The 25,621-nt window shown below is 38.3% G+C and overlaps 1 protein-coding gene across 9 annotated transcripts in view; it reads right to left on the reverse strand.

Moving 5' to 3' along the window:
• Positions 1-25,621, reverse strand: part of LOC112930834 (phospholipid-transporting ATPase FetA-like) — a 124,459-nt gene that overhangs the window by 59,384 nt on the left and 39,454 nt on the right. For all 9 annotated transcript variants that reach the window (XM_072727978.1, XM_072727981.1, XM_072727982.1 and 6 more), the window contains 4 exons: positions 13,180-13,238; positions 8,415-8,528; positions 7,471-7,569; positions 4,556-4,617 (listed from right to left, as the gene is read on the reverse strand). In XM_072727978.1, the coding sequence (XP_072584079.1) occupies positions 4,556-4,617; positions 7,471-7,569; positions 8,415-8,528; positions 13,180-13,238 (334 nt within the window). The remainder of the gene's footprint in view (positions 1-4,555; positions 4,618-7,470; positions 7,570-8,414; positions 8,529-13,179; positions 13,239-25,621) is intronic.

Below are 25,621 nucleotides of genomic sequence, written 5' to 3' on the forward strand. Positions count from 1 at the left end.
TATTTTAGTTTTTCTTCTCAAGTAACAACTGTAATTTTTTTCTTTTTTTTTTAAGATTTTATTTATTTATTCATGGGACACACAGAGTGAGACAGAGAGAGAGGCAGAGACACAGGCAGAGGGAGAAGCAGGCTCCATGCAGGGAGCTGGGACATGGGACTCGATCCTGAGTCTCCAGGACTGGAGCTGAAGGCAGCGCTAAACCGCTGAGCCATCCGGGCTGCCTTTTTTTTTTTTTTTTTTTTTTTCTGTCTAGAAAATATCAATCCAAATAATATCCAAATAATACAAGACATACATTTAAAAGTTACATACTAGATACATAATTTGCTGTACTTTCCATTTTTAATGTAATAACGTATCTTGCAGAGCACTTATAGAAAATGGGGCTCATTCTTTTTGATAAATTGTATTCTATAATATGGTTGTAACCACTTTTATTTACTTATACAAAATTGGATTACTTTTTTAAAAAAAATTCAAGTAGTTAACATGTAGTTTATTACCAGTTTCAGGGTAGAGTTTAGAGATTCATCAAGTTGCATATAATGGCCAGGGCTCATTTTATCATGTGACCTCAAAATTGGATTACTTTTGCCTCCTCAAATCCTCACTTCCCACAAATGGCAGCTGGCAATAGGAGTAGATTCCACAATAATACTGGCTCTCTTCCTTTCTTTTTTTTTGTACCTCAATTTCCCCAATTGCACAGGCCATGAAGCTTTCCTTCCTGATAAAGGACTAAGCAGTGCCACAAGCATATTGGAAATATGAGCTACTTCTTTGCAACAATTCTATTATGTCAAGCACCCAAAATGCTGACATAGAGAAGGCATACCTGGACACCATTGCTTGTTTCGCATTTGAATGATGCCTTGTTATCTGTAGGCATGACACACATCACTACTTTACCAGACACAAAAAAGGCATCAGTTTTCCCAGAAAATCTTTTCTGGGAAGATGACTTCTTTAACAAGGGCCAAATTTCTTTTATCAAAAAAAAAAAATTTTTTTTTCTTTTATTTAAATTCACTTTATTTTAGATAATTTTCTTCCAATTCCTGAGCTATATTTCTTCGTGTCTTATTCAATCCAATTTTCTCTGCACATTATTATGTTTTTAAAGATATATTTATTTATTATGGGGGAGAGGGGCAGAGGGAAATCACGAGAGAGTCTTAAGCACTATCACAACCCTGACTACATGACCGGAGTAGAAACCAAGAGTCAGAGGCCCAAACAACTGCATCACCCAGGTGCCCCTTCTTGCATTTTATAATACAAAAGTCTTTCTCGTAAAACCACTATTTATATATCTTTGTATCTCCTTCCCTTGGATTCAAGTGTCATCTCTCTGCAGATAAAATCCGAATATGTTTACTAATTTTTGTCACTAATTTTCAAATCTGCTTTATAGTACTGAAAGGGAGTAGCTGCAAGACTTGAAGAAAAACATCTGAATATCTGTTTTTGCTTTGTTTTGATTCCATGTTCACTTTTGCTAGTTCTCTGGCATTCTGTCTGTCATGATTTTCATCAGTAAAATGAGGTGAGAAGGGCTACATCCTGGCTTCTCCTCAAGATTTAAAGGCTTATATTTTATTGCATAAGGAGGTGTCAAACTATTACTAATCTGTTTCTAGACATTATAATAATCATGTGTCTTAGATTTAAGAGAGGAGAAGATATTTCCTTCCGACTTAAAATATTCAATCCTGTTGTGCCATAAGCATATTTTTAATTTCCACACATTGCATTCTAACTTTTGGTTTAGAAAATACGATCAGAGAGCTAGAGAAGGCAGTCCTTTGACTCCAGAGGAAACTGTTCACAGTATATTGTTTTAATGTGAATGGTACTTCCTGGAATTCTGTAACACTGGTATTTTTCCTACTACAAACACTTAGAAATGCTAGATATACTAAGGCAAACATTCTTTCAAAGGCATGGCTACACTTACCATACAGTAAGGAGCCAGGAGGAGAAAAAAAAAGTCTGAAATCCAGAACAGTCAGCATGTTCTGAAGTTGTTCTTGCTCTGAGTGAAGGAAGGAATTACCAATCTAAATTAGTGACTTGAGTTTTAATTTAGCACACTGAGGGACAGGATATGAAGCCTTAGGATCTTGAGAGGTAGTGAGATGCAACTAAGAACCCCTCATATTGCCAGGACTCTGAAAGGGCAACACCATTAGGGAAAGGGTGATCTAAAACAAATCAACCCACTGGCAAGAAAGTTTGTCTATCTTACTCTGGAGGGCTGAGGGTTAGAGAGTAGAGAACTCTCCTCCAAGAATTTATAACCTTGTGAGGTATGGGATTCAAATTTATAACTCCTCAAAATTAGGACTCATTAGGTGATATCCTTGAGTTATCTGGCAGAAGTAAACACAAACCCCTCAAAAGGGATACAACCTCGACTCGGTACTTTTTAAAAAGATTTTATTTGAGAGAGAGAGAAAGAAAGCACAAGCAGGGGGAGAAAGAGAAGGAGAAGGAAAAGCAGACTTTCTGCTGAGCAGGGAGCCCAATGTGATGCAATGCAGGGTTCCACCCAGGACCCCAGATCATGACCTGAAAGAAGGCAGACACTTCACTGACTGAGCCACTCAGGTGCTCCCAACTCAGGGCATTTAGAATTCTCATAAAGAAAGTTCCACTAATGATATACTTGTGTGTGTGTGTGTGTGTGTGTGTGTGTGTGTTTTAAGATTTTATTTATTCATTCTTGAGAGACACGGGGCGAGAGGCAGAGACATAGGGAGAGGGAGAAGCAGGCTCCCTGCGAGCCTGATGTGGGACTCAATCCCAGGACCCTGGGATCACGCCCTGAGCTGAAAGCAGATGCTCGCTGGTTAAGCCGCCCAGGCATCCCTAATGATGCACTTGTAACCAAAATTATTGAGAAATGAAATGACAGAAATTTGAACTTGCAAAACAGACAAACCTTTTCAATAGCAGCTCTACTCAAAACCACGTGTACTAGGGGATCCCTGGGTGGCGCAGCGGTTTGGCGCCTGCCTTTGGCCCAGGGCGCGATCCCGGAGACCCGGGATCGAATCCCACATCAGGCTTCCGGTGCATGGAGCCTGCTTCTCCCTCTGCCTATGTCTCTGCCTCTCTCTCTCTCTCTCTCTCTCTCTCTCCCTCTGTCTCTCATGAATAAATAAATAAAATCTTTAAAAAAAAAAAACACCACGTGTACTAGAAAAAGAAAGCTACTGAATATGAACTATTTCAACAACAGCCTCATTGAGTATTAAATTGAACACTGGCTTATAAAGTCTAACCAGGGCCCTACTTCTGATCTCCCACCCTAAAACCACTCTATGACAAATGCTTTTCCAAGTTTTTTCAAAACCCAAGTGCTCAAACTACTTGGGGAGTTCATTCACCTAAATCCATTTGGTCAGTGACTCCCTACCCTTGCAAATTTCTAATACACTCAGTTATGTCTTTTCTTTTTCTTTCCTTTCTTCCTTTAAATTTTCTTTTTAATCACAACTGACTTTTTTGTGGTATCTTATGAGAGGCTTAAACAGACCAAAAAACACTTGAGGAAATAATTCACTACAAGTAAGAATCAGCAGCCACAATAAATAACAGGATTAGGTGCCCAAGAACCTCACATAAAAGAATTAAATATGATTAAAACTATAGCACTTGGATGTTCTGTAAGGCCACTGTGAACAAGGACTGGACTTCAATTTTGAATTCCTTCTGGTCTGTACTTATTTGCAATCATGCTACTGTATACACTGGTCATTTTTCCTGTTTTTTAATCTCTATTTGTTGAATTCTTCCCCATCCCTTAAGGCCTAGTACAGATATTACCTCCTCCAGAAAGTCTTGATTCCTTTAATCAGCCATGGTTGCTCATTTTTATTAATTCCTATAACTTTTTGTATCTCTTATGATAGTCTCCATATTTTGTTTTATATAGGAATTATGTCTGCCTCCCACATTCCTGCCAAAGGTAAATTGCTCAAATTTTGTAGGACACCATCAAATACTGATCCATTGAAAACACTTTAGACAGCATGACCAAGCACGACAGCAATGGGGTCAACACCAATACTTCATTTTATTTTATTTTTATTATTAGTTTTTAACCAATACTTTCTTTAGATTGTTAACAAAAAATAACCTGATCAAAAGTTATACAGTAGAATGGGCATAGAAGCCGTGCCAGAATTAGATGATGTTCTAAAGACAGATATCTCCATGCTGAACACTACACTAATAATAATCACTTGTATGTCATAAATTGTTAATTGCCTTAATATCTATTATTTCATTTTAACCTTTACAACATCCTCTAAGGTAAAGAATATTATCTTCAGTTTATAGATAAGAAATATGAGGATCAGAGAGGTCTGAGGTCACATGGCAAAATCAGGGTATACTAGACCTAGAAACAAATTCTTATGTTCAAACTTAAGTTCTTTTCACTTTCCTGAATTACCTTTCCAAAGCACCCAACCCCATGAAGCTTTAGCAAGGACAACCTTCTTCCAGAGCTGGTCCTATCTAAACTGGTTTCCCTATGACTTACCTGCCATTCATCACCACCATAACAGAACGGTTGTTGACTTGATTGTCATTTTGATGCCTTTTCTAAAATTACACAAAAAAATGTTAAAGAAATTGGCAAAGAGCAAATAGCATGTAAAAGGTTAATAAATACTACTCAATGTAGTTCTCTTTATTTATAATTTTCCTTTACCTTCCAAGCCTTTCTATCACTAAAACCAGGGTAAGTGGTTGGTTGTCTCAGAGAAGCTGGGAAAAGAGTTCAGAGAAAGAACCAAGAAAGAAGAGATAAAATCTTCGCTCTGAATTTCAAAAGCCAGAGCCTGGGGGAATGAGAACAAACAACTTAGTCAACACCACAGAGGAGAGAATAAAAAAAATGATAGATAGGACTAGAGTCTCACACACCTTGGTAGGAGCAGGGAAAGTTAAGAATTCTCAAGCATATGCCCATCATAGTCAACATACAGAAGCTTCTACAGTAGATTTACTAAGGAAAGAGCAACAGAGGTCTTTTATTCAAAGACCAAATAAAAGGGGGACAAATACAAGGCATGTCCTGATGCTCACATAGATCTTCTACTTCCAGTTGAGATTACTCCCTGGGAAAAAGGCAGGACTAGGAAGAGGGCAGAAAGAATCTTGAATTTGTCAGCATGTGTATCTAAAGAAATGGAGTTCTAACTCAGGAGTAACTGGGTTATTCTGAATTGGCAAATTTAGCTTTCAGCTCTCATTAGAAAGGTTTGGGAGGGTGGTGTAGTAGTTGTGAGATAGACTGAGTTTAGTTATAGAAAAATAAAGTTAACATTTTTGCACATCTGAGTTGGGACTAAAAATTTCAACCACTACATGGCTAATTCTGAATTTAAAAGAGTTGCAGAGTTAAAAAGCTAGAGGAATATCAAGCTTGTAAACTTTGATCTAAAAATCTATCCTAAAAGAAAAAAAAAAAAAACCACGGGGGAGTATCTTCTGATTCTGTATACTTTAAGTCCCTTGACTTCCCCTGGAACTTGTCCGTCTACCTGGTCTTCTACGACCCAGCAATTGCACTGTTGGGGATTTACCCCAAAGATACAGATGCAGTGAAACGCCGGGACACCTGCACCCCGATTTTTATAGCAGCAATGTCCACAATAGCCAAACTGTGGAAGGAGCCTCAGTGTCCATTGAAAGATGAATGGATAAAGAAGATGTGGTCTATGTATACAATGGGATATTACTCAGCCATTAGAAACGACAAATACCCACCATTTGCTTCGATGTGGATGGAACTGGAGGGTATTATGCTGAGTGAAATAAGTCAATCGGAGAAGGACAACATTATATGGTCTCATTCATTTGGGGAATATAAATAATAGTGAAAGGGAATAGAAGGGAAGGGAGAAGAAATGGGTAGGAAATATCAGAAAGGGAGACAGAACATAAAGACTCCTAACTCTGGGAAACGAACTAGGGGTGGTGGAAGGGGAGGAGGGCAGGGGGTGGGGGTGAATGGGTGATGGGCACTGAGGGGGGCACTTGACAGGATGAGCACTGGGTGTTATTCTGTATGTTGGCAAATTGAACACCAATAAAAAATAAATTTATTATTAAAAAAGAGAGGAAAAAAATAAAAAAAGAGGGAAACAATAAAAGTAAATGTTCTAGAAGAAAAAAAAATTGAAAAAAAAATAAAAATCTATCCTAACAAAATGAGAGGACTCTCTTAGGGAAGCGGGAGGCAGGTCAATAGGTCTGACTTCCCAAATCCCACTAGTAGGCATGGTCCTGGGGCCTCACCTGGCCTTCTATAAGGAGCAAAGGGGATGCCAAGCAGCACTCACTGGGAGCCAGTTTCTCCCTCCAAAGCCAGGAAAGGAGTTGGCCTCTGTTTATGTCCTAAGGTGTTCTAAACCCAAGGGGTTCCTACTGTACATATCTGATGGAAGTGAAAGTTGGAAATAGGGAGAGCTAGAGAGGACAAGGGGATGTGGAAAGGGAAGAAGAAAACTAAGAACAGGACAAAGAGGGAGCAGGGGACAGGAAGAGAAGAGGAATATAAAAATGGGAGAAGGGGGAATGGAGGAAGAAAGATGAGAGCAAACTCGGAGAAAGCCAAGTGAAGGAAAACATGGGTTATTAAAAAGGACCTGGAACCTGCTGGGGATTTATCCCAAAGATACAGATGCAGTGAAACGCCAGGACACCTGCACCCCAATGTTTATAGCAGCAATGTCCACAATAGCCCAACTGTGGAAGGAGCCTTGATGTCCATCGAAAAAAGAATGGATAAAGAAGATGTGGTCTATGTATACGATGGAATATTACTTAGCCATTAGAAATGGCAAATACCCACTATTTGCTTTGACGTGGATGGAACTGGAGGGTATTGCGCTGAGTGAAATAAGTCAATTGGAAAAGGACAAGCATTATTGGTCTCATTCATTTGGGGAATATAAAAATTAGTGAAAGGGAATAAAGGGAAAGGAAAGAAAATGAGTGAAAATATCAGTGAGGGTAACAAAACATGAGAGACACCTAACTCTGGGAAATGAACAAGGGGTAGTAGAAGGGGAAGTGGGCAGGGGGGTGGGGTGACTGGGTGATGGGCACTGAGGGGGGCACTTGGTGGGATGAGCACTGGGTGTTATGCTGTATGTTGGCAAATTGAACTCCAATTAAAAAAAAAAAAAAGCTGGAAGGAAGACTGGGAAAGGGAATAAACAGTGGCAATGGAAGACAGAAAGGCCTCGCACTGCCCCTTTCTGGCCATGCATAGATTACAAATCTTGAGGTTCAGGGAATTACATTTTCTTCTGGGATGGATAAGAAAGCAAGGAAAGGAAACATTCAGTGCTTCTTCCTTACACTAGTTTTGAGAAGTTCCCCCCCGCTACCCCCCACCCCAAACTAGGTAGAGTGAAGGACTAGAAGTCAAGGAAGCCATTTCACCATGTCATCGATGGCATCCTTCACTGCTGTTATGGACAGCACCACCAGCAGGGGTATCACAGTTGTGTACCATGCCAAGGAGGAGATCTGGGGAATCAACTGTGAGAGGGAAAAAGAAGAAACTTTGGTCAGAAAGTTTAAAGGACAATATATTTCCTCCCAGCATCACACCCCCCACCTCTTTCACCGCCACAGGCTCCTAATAAATTCAACTATCCTAGTTGCTTTCCATTGTTTTGGAAACATAAGCAATATAAGTAAATATATAATAGAGAAGTAAATATAGGTAAACCTCTCCAAGAAAGGACGAAAGAATAGGAGATGATAAGTTGCCATCTATCCGTCTTAAACTCCACTACTTTTGTCTTGACAGCAAAGGGCTATTTATTTCTCCTCTGATAATAAATGTTCTGGTGAAAGGTAGGGTAAGAGTGCACTTCGGAAAACCACATCCCCTCCCTCATCCCTCAGCATAAGGGAAAATGAGACAATCTTTCCCTCACTAAATTGGGCTGACCCTGCCCTGCTTCCTTGCCCTGTGCTGGTACTTTTATGTTCTAAACCACTCCCTTTCTCAGAATTCCTGCATATTAACTTTCTCTCAGGGAAGCTGGGACAATGAATGAGAAATGGAGTTGTAGTTGTGGTTGGGGTAAAGAGTCTGTGACCTCCTGTAGTCAACCTGAAGAGTGGCCATGGAGACATGATGAGGGAGCTCCACTTCCTTGGGATTCAGTGACCTTGTGTCCTTCCTCTTATAGAGATTGTTTCATCCTGCCTAATCCTGACCTATTCTATAGGACTGTCATGACACTCCAGTCCATCCACTTGCCTGTTATCTAAAGAGACATTTCTTAGTTTAGGGAGGAGAAGAATCGATTACACAATCAGATCCCAGAGGTATTGATAAAATGCTCTGTGGAAAAGATCCCCAAAGTTAATACCTGTAGGAATAGCAAAATGAGGAAATATGCATTTGCAAGTCTCTGGAATTGTTCGAATAGGTTCAGAGGCAAAAAGTTAAAGACATTATATCTTGAGGTCTTGATGGTATTGTTCTGTGAGTGAAAAAACAAACAAACAAACAAACAAACAAACAACAACAAACCCAAGCACAATTAGAAGAACAAAAGACCCCATCTCCCACTCTTAACAAAAAGCTCCAAAACCCACTCCTTGAAATAGGGAAAAGCCACAGTTCTTCCACCATGGGGTGAAGGTGGGAAGAAGTGTTTGTCCCGGACTTTTCTTGGAGACCTAAAGAATGCAAAGAAGGCAAGGCTGATAAATATGGGATTTTTTTGAGGCACAGAGTTCTTTGTTTATTGATACTATTAATAATAATGATAATAAAATCAACAATAAAAACTTACATTTATTGAATACTACATGCAAAGCATTGTTTTTTTTTTTTTTTAAGATTTTATTTATTTATTTGTGAGAGACACACAGAGAGAGACAGAGGCAGAGACACAGGTAGAGGGAGAAGCAGGCTCCATGCAGGGAGCCCAACATGGGACTCGATCCCGGGTCTCCAGGATCACGCCCAGGGCTGAAGGCGGTGCCAAACCACTGAGCCACCTGGGCTGCCCACAAAGCATTGTTCTAAAACATTTTATATGTAGCAGTTTATTTATTCCTCACAAAAACCCTATAAAGAGAAGACTATATGATTGCTTTTTAAGGATAAAGAAACTGAGGCACTGAGGTTATTTGCCAAAGACCACATAGTCAATTGCAGAGTCAGGACTGTGTTGTCCTGGGTCCAAGTTCACTTGTATAGCTATCCAAATGCCTTCTTATCATAGAATCAGAGATCTTTCAGTATTATCTTACCTCTCACCCATTAGTCCTTCTCAGTCCTAAATAGTAGGCAAGTCTGTCATTTTTATTAGCTCTTTTCCAGAGCTAAGAAGTTTTTCTAAGCCTGGCAAATTCAGTTTGGTCTGCATTTTCATACTGCTTTCAATACTGAAGGATGTCAGATGCCAAAAGCAAATTACTCTTTCAACTTTAGGCCACTGGGGGTTCCTACACTGGTCCCTATCATCACTGGGAAGTCACTTGCCTTTTAATTGTCCTGAGAAGGTCTGAATAGTTTTGGTTTACATCTGAGCTATGATTTTGTTGAGTGAAAATGGGAACTTGCTACCTCCTCAATCCTAATCTCAAGATGTTGACAGGATCATTTTACTTTCTATCCTTGAGTCTTCAATAATTTGACTTAAGACATCAGAGCTTAAATATAAGAGCTCAAGAAAAGCAAAAGAATAAGACCAAACAATTTCCTAAGGACAGGGCTTCTCCCCTACCTCCTCCATCTATAAGGCCAAAACAGAAAAACCCCACATGCAGTCCTAAAGTTTAGATACTGCTCAAGTATTAAGAATCTTGCTGGACTACCTTGGGAAAACATCAGAGACCTTCTCCTGGAGAACCAAAACCATTCAGTCTTAAGGCTAAAACTTGCCTAAGAGGGCTAGCTAGATAGGCTTTTTAGTCAAGACTTACCTGTCTATTTCCCTAAGGAAGAGAAGCTGGTCATAGAGCTTATTAGGAATTTAGAGATCCAAGCTACAACTAAGATTTCCTTGGTGTCTTCTCTATGATTTTCTAGTTAATAATCAAACACTATAGATTTCTCAAGGCTTGCTCTGCTCATAGCCCTATTCTGGGCTATATTAGTAGAGGCTGGAAACAAAATTAAACAAGGTTTCTCTCAGAGAAGCACATAGGTCTGTCTTGAATGAAGTTCTAGCTAAATGATCTCTATCGGCCCTTCTAACCCTGACAAAATGTTATCCTAACATAGAAATAGTTTTCTTTGATCATAAGATACTCTGAATTTGTCAGCTTCTAAGCCCAGATGGTTCTGATACTTGGAACCAAAGACCATTTTTGATCTTTTGCCTGACTGAAGCTCCTGGCCTTTCATTACTGATTTTCCATTTGATTTCATAACTAATTATCATATTTCAGATTTCTACTCACTTGGTAGCATTTGTTTAGCAAACAAAGGTAAAAAAGCCTTGCTGATTTTATCTCAAGATAGAAATATCAGTACTTCTTTACTAACTTGGCAACCAGAGTGCTCTGCTCTATTCTTTAATGTCAAACCAGAAACAATATCCAAAGAATGTAGAACATTCTGCTTAAGTATGAATTTCTTCAGTGTTTAGTTTATTTTTTGGCAGAGCTATAAAATGTAAGCATGATAGAGGTGGTGGATTTTGGTTTGGGCTGTTTGTTTATTTATTTAGATAGTAAAACCTGACCATTGGCTAAATGGGGGAATAGTGAAGAACATAAGGTCAAAGTCGTAATGGGAATCAGAAGTTAGGGGTTGGGAAGAGGAAAAGAAGTAGGAATGGAAAAAAGTAGAGAAATAGGAGGAAAATTAGCAATGGGCCATGGAAATTAAATGGTTGTTAAATACATAAGAAAAGGTCAGATCTGCTTATTTATTCAGGATATATTTATCAAATGTCATTTATGTGCCATATATTGTGATACAAACTATGGATACAGAGATGAACAAACTTGTACCCTTTCTTCAAGGGTCAATGGTTTCCTGGAGAAAGAGAGAGAACATTATTCACAACTATATCTAACTCCTACAACCACCATGTAAGCTGAGTTAGGTTCTTTTCATAAATGAGGAAACTCAAAGGATAGAGAAGTTAAATAAAACATGACTAAAGATGCAAGGTTAGTAAGGAGTAGAGTTGTGCTCAAATTAAGGTCTGTCTGATTGTCAAAACCTAGTTTTATTGCCCTATAGTGCCTCTCACACATGTCTAGAAGATAGAAAGAGGGAAAGAGGGAGTACCTGGGTGGCCTTCGGCTCAGGTCATCATCCCTGTAGAGTCCTGAGACTGAGCCCTGCATCAAGGCTCTCTGCTCTGCGGGGAACCTGCTTCTCCCTCTCCCTCTGTCTGCTTCTCCCTCTGTCTCTGCCTGCTTCTCTCTCTCCCTCTAGTTCTCCTTCTCTCTCTGCCTGCTTCTCCCACTCACTCTGCTTTTCCCTCTCCCTCTGTCTGCTTCTTCCTCTCCTTTTGTCTGCTTCTCCCTCTCCTTCTGCTTGCCATTCTACTTATACGTGAGCTCTCTCTGCCAAATAAATAAATAAATAAATAAATAAATAAATAAATAAATAAATAAATAAAATCTTTTGAAAAAGGAGGGGGGAGAAAATCTGTTCCCATGGCCATACCCTGAACACTGTTACTATACAGAACCTAACTCAGAAATCATAAACTAATGTCTTACAGAGACTACAAATATGTATAGTTATGTATGTATTTATATACCTATAGCTATAGATAGATAGATAGAGCTGCACATGCACAAAATAATGCATATAAAAACATTGCTTGTAATTGTAAACAACTGGAAATAACCCGAAAGTCAATTTTAAGAAACTGGTTACATAAACTATGCTATATTCTACATAGGAAATCCTATGCAGGTAAAGAAAGAAAAGAAGGAAAGACATCTATTATGAAAATATCTTCAGGAGATATTGTTAAGGTTCAGAATAGTGTAGGAAAGTGGATTTATCTGCACAAAGAAACACTGGTGAATATACAAGAAAGTAACAAAAGTAATTCCCTACAGAGAGCAGATATGGGCAAGGATGGGTGCTGGAGTATGAATTTTAAATATCTATCTTTCTTGAGTTATTAATAAAAAAGTGAAAAATAAACAATCTGAAAATGCCCAATAGAAAATGGACAAAGAGATAGTTTCCATAAGAAGAAATACAAAAGGTTAATTAACATGGAGAGATTATTGAACTGACTTGAAATTAAGGAAAGACAGATAACAAAATATCTTGGGGTCCTGAGATGGAACCCTATAATGGGCTCCCTGCTCAGCAGGGAGTCTGTTTCCCCTCCCTCACCCCACCCCCTTTTCCCACTCTTACATTCTTTCTTAAACATAAACTTATCTTAAAAAAAAAAAGGATATATTCACACAAATATGCCAAAATATATGTATAGTGGAGTTCATTCAGAAACATTTATCATAGAAAAAAAAAGGAGATTATTATTTTTTTTTGAGGGGGTGCCTAGATATGAAGGGAAGCATTTTATTTTATTAAGATTTATTTGTTTTAGAGAGAAAGAGTGTGTGCATGAGCCAGGGGAGGGGCAGAGGAAGAAGGAGAGAGAAAATCTCAAGCAGACTCCGCCCTGATGTGAGGATCAATCTCACAACCTGAAGATCATGACCTGAGCCAAAACCAAAAGTTGGACACTTAACTGACCAAGCCACCCAAGTGCCCCTGAATGGAAACATTTTAAATGTTCATCAATAGGATACTGGTAAAATAAACTAAGGTATGTTGAAAATAGTGGAAAACTATGCCACTGTTAGATCTGTATGTATTGCCATAGATGTTGAAGTGGAAAAATATTGTTGAATTATTATTTCATTTGTTCAAGAAAAAGTCACAGTATCTCTTTTCTAGAAGTTATATATGAAACTCCAAATCTGAGATATATTCTCTCATGAGCCTAGGTCACTAGAATCAATTTTGGTTTCTGATCCCTCACTATACCAGCCCCCATTGTATAGGAGCTTGAAAAAAGTAGAATCTATGTTTTAGGATCTACATATACAATGAATTCTTGTCCCAGTCAGAGAAGGGAATATTAGAGGAGAATATCAGCCTCCTTCCGAAGTAACTAGAGGCCTGATACTCACAGGATATCCAAACACAATGTTGAGTTCTCTGCTGTTGGCTTGCAGATATCTCACTTGTTCTGAAAAAGAAGAGAGAAATGATGAGAGGTTCTATAACCCTCTATAGATCAACCTGGGATGCTGGCTGCAGGACAAGAAGCTTTTGACAGGTTTTGTACCATGAATGTCTCTAGTAATCTAGATTATGTTTCCACAGAACACAGGATGGCTGTACCAATGTTACTGCTAAACATAGAAACCCAAGACCTCTTCAATTAGTCAATTCCAGCACCTTATTTTAAGGTATCTGAGGTTCTTTCCAAGGCAGCTTTTCCTAAGTCTTGCTTAATGAAATTTAAATCAATATATCATTATTAGGCATTTATTGCATAGAGGCCAGCGTGTTTGATGCTATGGGGGGATAAAAAGATGAGTAAGACACAGCCCCTGATTTCAAGGGACCTGCGGTTTTGTAGGAGTGAGCGTGATAACTATAACACATGACAAAACCATCACATCAAAATGCTTTGTTCATTCAGAACAAAAAGATCTAGTGATAGAATATATTTTAAAATATATTAGAATATATTTTAAGGTTTTTCAAAACACAATTATGGGCTCACTATTTGTAACAGTTCATAACACCTATGTGTTTTATTTTAACCATCTGAGTGGACATGAAGTAATATCTCATTGTGGTCCTGATTTTCATGTTCTCTAGTGACTAATGATAATGTTGAGTATATTTTCATGTGCTTATTGAATACTTATATATTTATTTATTTATTTTAAAAAGATTTTAATTTATTCATTCATGAGAGAGAGAGAGAGAGAGAGAGAGAGAGAGAGGCAGAGATGCAGGCAGAGGGAGAAGCAGGCTCCATGCAGGGAGCCCCTGGTGGGGCTTAATCCTGGGACTCCAGGATCATGCCCTGGGCCGAAGGCAGGCGCTAAACCACTGAGCCACCCACAGATCCCCTATTTTATATATTTATATAGTTTTCTTTTTTTGGAGATATGTCTTTTCAGATTCTTTGCCTTTTTTTAAACTGGGTTAATTATCTTTCTATCACTGAGTTATAAGAGTTCTTTACATATTCTGCATAGAAGTCACTTATCACATATATGATTTGCAAATATTTTCTCTTACTCTGGTTTTAAATGTCATTTTTATTTTTTTTGTTTTTTTTAATGTCATTTTTATAATGTACTACATTATAATGTATTGAATATGATATTAGATTTTCTATTTGTTCCATTGTTCTACCCATCTTTTAAATTATGTAACTTTTTAAAAATTAGTTTCCGGGGTAGAATTTAATGATTCATCAGTTGCATGTAACACCCGGTGCTCATTACATCAAGTGCCCTCCTTAATATCCATCACTTAATTACACCATCCCCACTACCACCTCCCCTTCAGCAACCCTCAGTTTGTTTCCTATAGTTAAGAGTGTCTTATGGTTTGTCTCTGTTTCATCTTACTTCTCTTTCCCTTCCCTTACATTCATCTGTTTGTTTCCTGTTTGTTTCACTCATTACACATGAGTGAAATCATATAGTATTTGTCTTTATCTGACTTATTTCACTTAGTATAATATCCTGCAGTTCCATCTATGTCATTCAAATGGGAAGATTTCATTCTTTTTTAATGGCTGAGTAATAGTTCAGTGTGTGTGTGTGTGTGTGTGTGTGTGTGTGTGTGTCTTCTTTATCCACATCTTCTTTATCCATTCATCTCTTGATGGACATTTAGACTCTTGCCATAGTTTGGCTATTGTGGACATTGCTGCTATAAACATTGAGGTACATGTGTCCCTTCAGATCACTATATTTGTATCCTTTGGATAAATACCTAGTAGTGCAATTCTGGGTCATATGGTAGTTCTATTTTTAACTTTTTGAGGAACTTCCATACTGTTTTCCAGAGTGGTTGAACTAGTTTGCATTCCTACCAACAGTGTAAGAGGGTTCCCCTTTCTCTGCATCTTCGTCAACATCTGTTGTTTCTTCATTTAAGCCATTCTGATCAGTGTGAAGTGGTATCTTGTTGTGGTTTTGATTTGTATTTCCCTAATGCTGAGTGATGTGGAGCATTTTTTCATGTGTCCATTGGCCATTTGTATGTCTTCTTTGGAGAAATGTTTGTTCAGGTCTTCTGCCCATTTCTTGACTGGATTTTTTGGTGTGTTGAGTTTGATAAGTTCTTTATAGAATTTGGATACCAGCCCTTTACTGACAAGTCATTTGCAAATACCTTCTCCCATCCTATAGGTTGCCTTTTAGTTTTGTCAACTGTTATCTTTGCTGTGCAAAAGCTTTTTATCCTGATGAAGTTCCAATAGTTAATTTTTGTTTTTGTTTCCCTCGCTTTTGGAGATGTGTCTAGCAAGAAGTCACTGTGGCCGAGGTCAAAGAGATTGGTGCTTATGTACTCCTCTATGATTTTGATGAATTCCTGTCTCACACTTAGGTTTTTCATTCCTTTTGAGTTTATTTTGATGTATGTAAGAAAATGGTCCAGTTTCATTCTTCTGCATGTGGCTATCTAATTTTCTCAACACAATTTGTTGAAGAGACTGTGTTTTTTCCATTGGATATTCTTTTCTGCTTTGTTGAAGATTAGTTGACCATAACGTTGAGGGTCCATTTCCAGGTTCTCTAGTCTGTTCCATTGATCTATGTGTCTGTTTTTGTGCCACTACCATATTGTCTTGATGATTACAGCTTTGTAATAGAGTTTGAAATCTGTAATTGTGATGCCTCCAGCTTTGGTTTTATTTCTTCAACATTCTTTTGGCTATTTGGGCTTTTTTCTGGTTCCATACAAATTTAAGAATTGTTACAGTTCTATGAAAAATGCTGATGGTATTTTGATAGGGATTGCATTGTATGTGTAGATTGCTTGGGTAGCATAGACATTTTCACGATAGGTAACAATAGTTGATTCTTCCAATCCATGAGTTTTTCCTCAAATTTCTTTCATAAATGTTCTACGGTTTTCATAGGACAGATAGATACTTTACCTCTTTGGTTAGGTTTATTCCTCAGTATCTTATGGTTTGGGGTACAATCATAAATGGGACTGATAGCTTGATTTCTCTTTTTTCTGTCTCATTACTGTTAATGTAATATAAACAGTATTTACATTACTGTTAGTGTAATGTAAATGTAACTGCATTTCTGTTAGTGTATAGAAATGCAATTGACTTCTCTGCATTGATTTTTATCCTGTGATTTTGTTAAATTCCTGTATCAGTTCTAGCAATTTTGTGGTGGCACATTTTGGTTTGCTAGAGTATCATGTTGTCTGTGAAGAGTGAAAGTTTAACTTCTTTGCTGATTTGGATGCTTTTTTTTTTTAATTAATTAATTTATTTATGATAGTCACAGAGAGAGAGAGAGAGGCAGAGTCACAAGCGGAGGGAGAAGCAGGCTCCATGCACCGGGAGCCCCACGTGGGATTCGATCCCGGGTCTCCAGAATCGCGCCCTGGGCCAAAGGCAGGCGCCAAACCGCTGCGCCACCCAGGGATCCCTGATTTGGATGCTTTTTATTTCTTTTTGTTACCTATGTTGAACAACAGTATGGAGAGTGGACATCCCTGCCATGTTCCTGACCTTAGGGGGAAAGCTCTCAGTTTCTTCCCATTGAGGATATTTGCTGTGGGTCTTTCATATATGGCTTTTTTCTCTTTTTCTTATGCACTTTATTTTTTATTTTTTTAAATATATAGTTTATTTAAAATCAATTTGCCAACATATAGTATAATACCCAGTGCTCATCTCATCATGTGTCCTCCTTAACACCCATTACCCTATCCCTGAACCCACCTTCCCTTCTGCAACCCTTTGTTTCCCAGAGTTAGGAGTCTGTCATGGTTTGTCTTCCTCTTTAATTTATCCCCCTCTCAATTTCCCCTCTTCCCCTATGGTCCCTTTCACTATTTCTTTTTTTTTTTTCCTTTCACTATTTCTTATATTCCACATGAGTGACATTTGTAATTGTCTTTCTCTGATTGACTTATTTCACTCAGCATAAAACCCTCCAGTTCCATCCATGTCAATGTAAATGTTAAGTATTCAACCCTTCTCCTGACTCAGTAATGTTCCATTGTATAGATGTACCACATCTTCTTTATCCATTCATCTATTGATGAATATTGTGGCTCCTTCTACAGTTTTGCTATTGTGGACATTGCTGCTATGAATACCGGGGTGCATGTGTCCTGTTGTTTCACTACATCTGTATCTTTGGTGTAAATATTCATATACAGCTTTTATGATAGTAATGTATGTTTCCTCTATTCCTACACAATGGAGAGCTTTTATCAAGAAAGGATGCTATATTTTGTCAAAAGCCTTTTCTGTATCTGTTGAGAAGATCATATGGCTCTTATCCTTTCTTTTATTAATGTGGTGTATCACATTAATTGATTTGTGAATGTTGAATCACTCCCGCAGCCCAGGAATAAATCTTGCTTGGTCATGGTGAATAATCCTTTTAATGTACTGTTGGATCCTATTAGCTAGTATCTTGGTAAGAATTTTTACATCCATGTTTATCAGGGATATTGGTCACTTTTTTAGTGGGGTCTTTGTCTGGTTTTGTAGTCAAGATAATGCTGGCCTCATAGAATGAGTTTGGAAGTTTTCCTTCCATTTCTCTTTTTTGGAACAGTTTCAGAAGAATAGGTATTCATTCTTCTTTAAATGTTTGGTAGAATTCCCTTAGGAATCCATCTGGCCCTGGACTCTTGTTTGTTGGGAGATTTTTGATTACTGATTAAATTTCTTTGCTGGTTTATGGGTCTGTTCGGCTTTTCTATTTCTTCCTGTTTCATTATTTTTTTTTGGTAGTTTATAAGTTGCTAAGAATTTATCCATTTCTTCTAAACTGCCTAATTTGTTGGCATATAATTGCTCATAATATTCACTTCTAATTTATATCTTCTATGTTGGTTGTGATGTCTCTTCTTTCATTCATGATTTTATTTATTTGGTCCTTTCTCTTTTCTTTTTGATAAGTCAGGCTAGGGGTTTATCAATCTTATTAATTCTTTCAAAGAACCAACTCCTAAGTTTCATTGATATGTTCTACTATTCTTTTTATTTCTATATCATTGATTTCTGCTCTAATCTTTATTAATCCTCTTCTGCTGGATGTAGGCTTTATTTGCTGTTATTTTTTTTAGCTCCTTTAGGGTATAAGATTAGGTTGTGTATTTGAGACTTTTCTTTTTTCTTGTGGAAGGCCTGTATTGCTATATACTTCCCTCTTAGAACTGCTTTTGCTGCATCCCAAAGCTTTCGAACAGTTGTGTTTTCATTTTCATTTGCTTCCATGTATTTTTAAAATTCTTCTTTAATTTCCTAGTTAACCCATTCATTCTTTAGTAGGTTGCTCTTTACCCTCCTTGTATTTGTGATCCTTCTAAATTTTTTTCTTGCAGTTGCTTCAAGTTTTATAGCATTGTGATCTGAAGATTATACAAAGAGTGATCTGTCTTTTTGTACTGGTTGAGACCTGATTTGTGACCCACTATGTGGTCTATTCTGGAGAATGTTCTATGTGCACTTGAGAAGGATGTGCATTCTGCTGCTTTAGGATGAAATGCTTTGAATATATCTGTTAAGTCCTTTGGGTCCAGTGTGTCATTCAAAGCCCTTGTTTCCTTGTTGATCTTCTGCTTAGATGATCTATTGCCGTGCATGGGGTGTTAAAGTGCCCTACTATTATTATATTATTATCAATGAGTTTCTTTAATTTTATTATTAATTGGTTTATATATTTGGCTGCTCTCAAGTTAGAGGCATAAATATTTGCAATTGTTAGATCTTCTTGTTGGATAGACCCTTCAACTATAATATAGTGTTCTTCTTCATCTCTTGTTACAGTCTTTGGTTTAAAATCTAATTTGTCTCCTATAAGGTTGGCAACTCCAGCTTTCTTTTGACACTCATTAGCATGATAAATGGTTTTCCACCCCCTCACTTTCAATCTGGAAGTGTCTTTGGGCCTAAAATGAGTCTCTTGTAGGCAGCATATTGATGGGTCTTTTTTTGTTGTTGTTTTTTGTTTTGTTTTGGTTTTTTTGACCCATTCTGATACCCTATGTCTTTTAATTGGAGCATTTAGTTCATTAAACTCAGAGTAATTATTGAAAGATATGAATTTAGTGCCATTTTATTTCCTGTAAAGTCACTGTTCCTGTAGATTCTGTCTGTTCCTTTCTGGTGTCTTTTACTTTTAGGCTCTCTCTTCACTTAAAGGATCCTTTTTAATATTTCTTGCAGGGTTGGTTTAGTGTTCACAAATTCCTCTAATTTTTGTTTGTCCTAGAAACTCTTTTTCACATCTTCCATTGTGAATGACAGCCTTGCTGGCTGCATATTCTTGGCTGCGTATTTTTCCCATTCAGCAATTTGAATATATCGTGCCAGTCATTTCTGGCCTGCCAGGTCTCTGTAAGACAGGTCTGTTGCCAGCCTTATGTGTCTACCCTTGTAGGTTAAGGACTTCTTGTCCTGAGCTACTTTCAGGATTTTCTCTTCATCTTTGAAATTTGCAATCAGCACTACAAAATGTTGAGGTTTAGACCTATTTTTGTTGATTTTGAGAGGGTTCTCTGTGCCTCCTGGACTTGAATGCCTGTTTCCTTCCTCAGATTAGAGAAGTTCTAATAATGAATCTTTTGCCTGTTTTTCCCACTTCTCATCTTCTGGGACCTCTATAGTATGGACAGACATTATTTGCTGGGTCACAAAATAGTTCTATTTTTTTTTTTTTTAAGTAAGTTCCACACCCAGTGCAGAGCCCAATGCAGGACTTGAACTCACAACTCTGTTGTTTATGGACATTATTTATAAGTCTCCCTTCATGATCTAATAGTTTTCTTTCTCTCTTCAGTTTCCTTATTTTCTATATTCTGTATCACTGATTCACTCTTCTAATTCGTTCATCCTCATTTTTATGGCCTCCACTTGGGACTGCATCTCAGTAATAGCATTTTTAATTTTGACCTGACTAAATTTTAGTTCTTTTATTTCTACAGTAAGGGATTCTCTAGTGTCTTCTATGTTTTCAAGCCCAGCTAGTGTCTTTATAATCATTGTTTTAAACTCTAGTTCAGGGGTACCTGTGTGGCTTAGTAGTTGAGTGTCTGCCTTTGGCTCAGGACATGATCCCGGGGTCCTGGGATTGAGTCCAGCATCAGGGTCCTCACAGGGAGCCTGCTTCTCCCTCTGCCTATGTCTCAGCCTCTCTCTGTCTCTCATGAATAAATAAATAAAATCTTAAAAGAAAAAACCGTCTAGATGTTCAAATATCTTACTTATATCCATATTGATTAAATCACTGGCAGTGAGTACTACCTTCTGTTCTTTCTTTTGAAGTGAATTTCTCCATCTCATCATTTTGTCCAGAAAAGTAGAAAGATAAAAAACAACAATAACAACAGAAAACAAAACAAAAAACAAACAAAAATACTAGACCCTGAGTGTGTTTTGGTCTGCTCGTTAAAAGAAACTAGATCCCAAAATAAGAAAGTAAAACTTACATATATATAAAAATAAAATACAATTAAAGAAAACAAAAAATAAATATAATGTATATATAAAATAAAATTTAAAAATAATTTTAAAAGAACCGGATAAATAGGAAAATAACTGAAAAATAATGCTGCAAGACTAAAGAATAAAAATACAAAGGATGCCATATACTATTTTATCCAAAAGCTGAGGTTTTGCAGCCCTCTGTGATGAGTAAACTTGGTACTATCTAGTTGTTTGTGCTGATCTTCTCATGGAGGTGCCTGTTGCCCTTATTCACCTTATCCTCAGGTGGAATTGCCTTATTAGAAATGTGTCTCTCTTGCAGAGAGGCTAGGCTTAGTGTAAGCAGCTCTGGATTCCACTATGTAGCCTGTTTTGCTCTTTTGCTCCTCTCAGCACCAATGGGCAGGGTGAACATGGAAGTGCCCCACTTTCTAGCCCTGAGCTGGAAGTTCGCACCCTCCATTCTTCAGTGAGCCCTCACAGAAAAGCAATTAATCACTCTTGTCTCCCTGGTTTCCATCAGAACTCTGTGTTCACCTGACTGTGACTTAATGTTTTGATCTCAGGCACACGACTGAATTTCAAAACTCCAAATTTCATGGGTTCCTTTGGTGCAGACTTGTGCTGTTCCTCTGGGGGGAGGAAGGAGGATCTCACTACCCTCTGCCTTATGCTGGATCCTTCCCAGGAAGGAAAGTGAAGTGGGGTAGAATCTCAGGTGTGACAGCATGGTCTCAGGATCCCCAGATCACAAGAAGTTGGGGGGTACCTAGTGGAACAGATTGTCCAGACATAGGAGTGGGGAAGCCATCTGAAAACAGTAAGTCTAGGTGCCAGCTTTCTGCTCTATGTTGCCATAAACTGGGAACTGCTGCATAGTCATGCAGCCACTTTCCTGGGAAGGATCTAACATAAGGCAAAGGTAGTGAGACCCTCCTACCTGTCCCTGGAGGAACATCCCTCACTGTAGGAGACTTGTAAAATTCCCAATTTTGCACTCCACTACTTGTAATACTTCGTAGTAGCCTCTGTAAGCAGGCTCCATTCTCTCCACCATATCCTCAGCTATATCACCCCTGATTCAAGTCTCCACACTTCCTACCTTCTAAAAGGTGGCCATTTTTCTGCTTATAGACTTACAGCATTTCTTTTCTATATCTGTGATTGGTTTTCAGGTGTTCAGAATGATTTGGTAACTAGCTGTATTCAAGGGACGAGACAAATTTAGAGTCCCCTTACTCCTCAGTTATCTTAACTCCTCTCCATTTTTTTTAAGAGAGAAAGGGAGGACAGGAAAGGGGAGGAAGAACCCTAAGCAGGCTCTACACCCAGAATGGAGCCCAATGTGGGGTTTAATCTCATGACCCCGAGATCATGACCTGAGCTGATATCAAGAGTCAGATGCTTAACCAACTAGCCACCCAGGTGCCCCTAAATCATGTAACTTTTTTTAAAAAAAGATTTTATGTATTTATTCATGAGAGACACAGAGAAAGAGAGGCAGAGACACAGGAAGAGGGAGAAGCAAGCTCCATGCAGGGAGCCCGATGTGAGACTCCATCCTGGGTCTCCAGGATCATGCCCTGGGGCCGAGGTGGTGCTAAACATCTGAGCCAACTGGGCTGCCCTAAATCATGTAACTTTTAATACAGGATAGCAAGTCTTGTTTAAAGACTTCTTGGCTCTTTTGTTTATTTTCTCTTCTAGATCAACTTCAGAATAATTCTGTCCAGTTCCGTTGAGATTGGGGTTTTGATAAGAGATAAAGACAGAAAATTGTATTCACTAGAATTCTGGGGATGAGTGAAAGTAGGTTATTAGATGAGGCAGAACTATGTCCCATGAGATAAATAGTCAGCTCTGGGAAACTACATCGCATTTTATTTGAATTCCTGTTAGTTAACACTTAGTGCTGTATCAGTTTCAGGTATACAATATAGTGATTAAACAATTCCATATATTCCGCTAATGCTCATCACCAATTTTACCCATCCCCTACCTACCATCTCTCTTGTAACCATCAGTTTGTTCTCTATAGTTAAGAGTCTGTTGCTTGGTTTCTTTTATCTCTTTTTCCCCTTGCTTATTTGTTTCTTAAATTCCATACAAGTGAAATCATATGGTATTTGTTTATCTCTGATTTATTTTGCTTAGCACATCTGGCCTCCATCCATGTCACTGCAAATGGCAAAGATTTCATTGCTTTTTATGGCTGAATAACATTCCATTGTATATGTATACCACATCTTCTTTATCTATTCATCCATCAGTGGACTCTTGGGCTGCTTCCATACCTTGGCTATTGTAAATAATGCTACTATAAACAAAGGGGTGCATGTATCCCTTTAGATTTGTGTTTTGTATTCTTTGGGTTAATATCCAGTAGTGCAATTGCTGGATCATAGAATAGTTCTATTGTTTTTGAATGAGCCCTGTTTAATGCAGGGCTTGAACTCACGACCCTGAGATTGACACCTGAGCTGAGATCAAGAGTTGGACGCTTAACCTACTGAGCCACTAATGTGCTCCAGGGTAGTTCTGTTTTTAACTTTAAGGAATCTTCATAATGCTTTCTAGAGTGACTGGACCAGTCTGCATTCCTCCTAACAGTGTACAAGAATTCCTTTTTCTCCACGTCCTCACCAACACCTATTGTTTGGATCACAGACTTTTGAAAAATTGCTGAGGAGATGATACGGCAATGATAAGGCAGGGACTTTTATGGTTTGTCATGTAATCTCCTCTGTTCTTCTGGCCATCAGCAAAATTTACTAAACATCATGATGTCATAACATGAGTAAATTTCTTACAGAAAATACCTATGTGACCAAAGTCTGCACATTGGGCAATACAAAAATAGAGAATTATGAGGAAATTTAGGGATTTGCACAAATTATAGGAAAAGGGAAATGGGGATGTCCAGTTACTTTTACCCCAGGATTTGAGAGATTATACAGATTAAGTAGGAAGGAGCTGACATTTTTGCACTGCTAGTCCCCCACTTAGTGACATATTATAAATCCTTGTGAGGAAGATAGACAGTTGTTGGCCTACCTCTGGGTAGCCATTCTTTTTTTTTTTTTCTTAAAGATCTTATTAATTTATTCATGAGAGCCACACAAGAGAGAGGCAGAGACATAGGCAGAGGGAGAAGCAGGCTCCATGCAGAAAGCCTGATGAGGAACTTGATCCCGGGACTTCAGGATTGCGCCCTGACAAAGGCAGGCACTCAACTGTTGAGCCACCCAAGTGTCCCTGGGAAGCCATTCTTTTGTGCATTATGATCATGTCTGTGTAGTTATGTTGCTAGCAATACATATGAGTCTTCCTTGGGCTAGGTTTCCCATCCAGCTATGCATCTTGTAGTATGTTCTACTGAACTAGTGCATTTCTTTCTTAAGGTTTCATTCTAGTGATTACTAGGATTACATGAATAAAGATGGGCAGAGTTGAAAAGGAACTGATAGAATCTTTTGTTGTGCATTGTTTTGACTAGTTACTGGCTTATTTACAACCTTGTGATACAAGAGCTTCAGCTAACCATTGTGGCTTAGGTTACCCAAAGAAGTGGAAGATGTATGGCTCAGATAATTTAGTCACATCTAGGATTTAGAACTGCTAGTTGGCCCTTGCTATTTGTGCAGGGTCTTTTTTAGGGTCCCAGTAGCTGTCTGATTAGGGCAGAGTATCAGGGCAGCGTTGGTATTTCTACCAGTGTTAAGTTTATTCAATCCCTGAGTAGGCTAATCTACTATGTTCATACTCAATCAGTTTAGGCAATGATAAGTGAAATCAGTCTCCCCCATGCCATTTGCCCCTCGAATCATACCCAACAGATCAGCATAGCCTCTCCATTTATCAAAAATATTATTTTAGGGATCCCTGGGTGGCGCAGCGGTTTGGCGCCTGCCTTTGGCCCAGGGCGCGATCCTGGAGACCCGGGATGGAATCCCACGTCGGGCTCCCGGTGCATGGAGCCTGCTTCTCCCTCTGCCTGTGTCTCTGCCTCTCTCTCTCTCTCTCTCTCTCTCTCTGTGACTATCATAAATAAATAAAAATTAAAAAAAATATTATTTTAAAACTCTTCATAAAGTTCTACTATTTTCTTATTGAATCTTACATTTCTTATCAAATTTAATCCTAGTTTTTACTGCTTATTTTTTAATTTACAAAGGTCTAACAGGTTTTTCCAGCAACTTATCTGGGTGTAGCAGACTAGTCTCTCTAAGCCCACCAGCCCCAAAGATGTACATGGAGTCCAACAACTTAATACAAACCTCCCTGTTTGAGAGTAAAGTAAAGCAGATAGATCCCAAAGTTCAGAGCCTGAGTTCATGGAGACAGACTGAGACTCCAAAGTAGGGATAGGAGTAATCTTCATCTAGTTCTGGCTCTTTGATATTAGATCTTCCGTGAAAGAGAAAGGAGAAAAGAAAGTAGGATTTCCAACAGGAAAGGAAGAGGAATTGAGGGCTACAAAGTCAGACTTCTGAAGATGTCTCTAAAAAGGGAAAAACAAGAATGACAAGAAAAGTGGTTAAAATGTCAGTTGGCACAATCATCTAGGAGAAGAAACTCAAAGTTTGAGGGAGACAGAAGACAAGTGTAAGGAAAGAAAGTAGCCAGTCATGTTTGAGATAATAAAGGCAGGTAGACAGATTCCAGACTGGATAATAAAAGATTAATTCAAGATTCACCAAAACAACAATGACAACAACACTGATTTCCTAGGGCTTGTGACTATCATTGAAAAAAGATTGGGATGACTAAGTGTTTTCCCCATTACTTGTTAATTCTGGGTTTATTTCTGTTTGGCCGAGACAAGAGTGACAAAATGTAAATTATGGATGAGAAGTTAGAACTATGAAAGACTAGAAATTAGTTTAGACAAGGAGAGTCTAAAAGAT

Source organism: Vulpes vulpes, chromosome 12 (assembly GCF_048418805.1).
Source record: "Vulpes vulpes isolate BD-2025 chromosome 12, VulVul3, whole genome shotgun sequence".
Lineage (NCBI taxonomy): Eukaryota > Metazoa > Chordata > Mammalia > Carnivora > Canidae > Vulpes > Vulpes vulpes.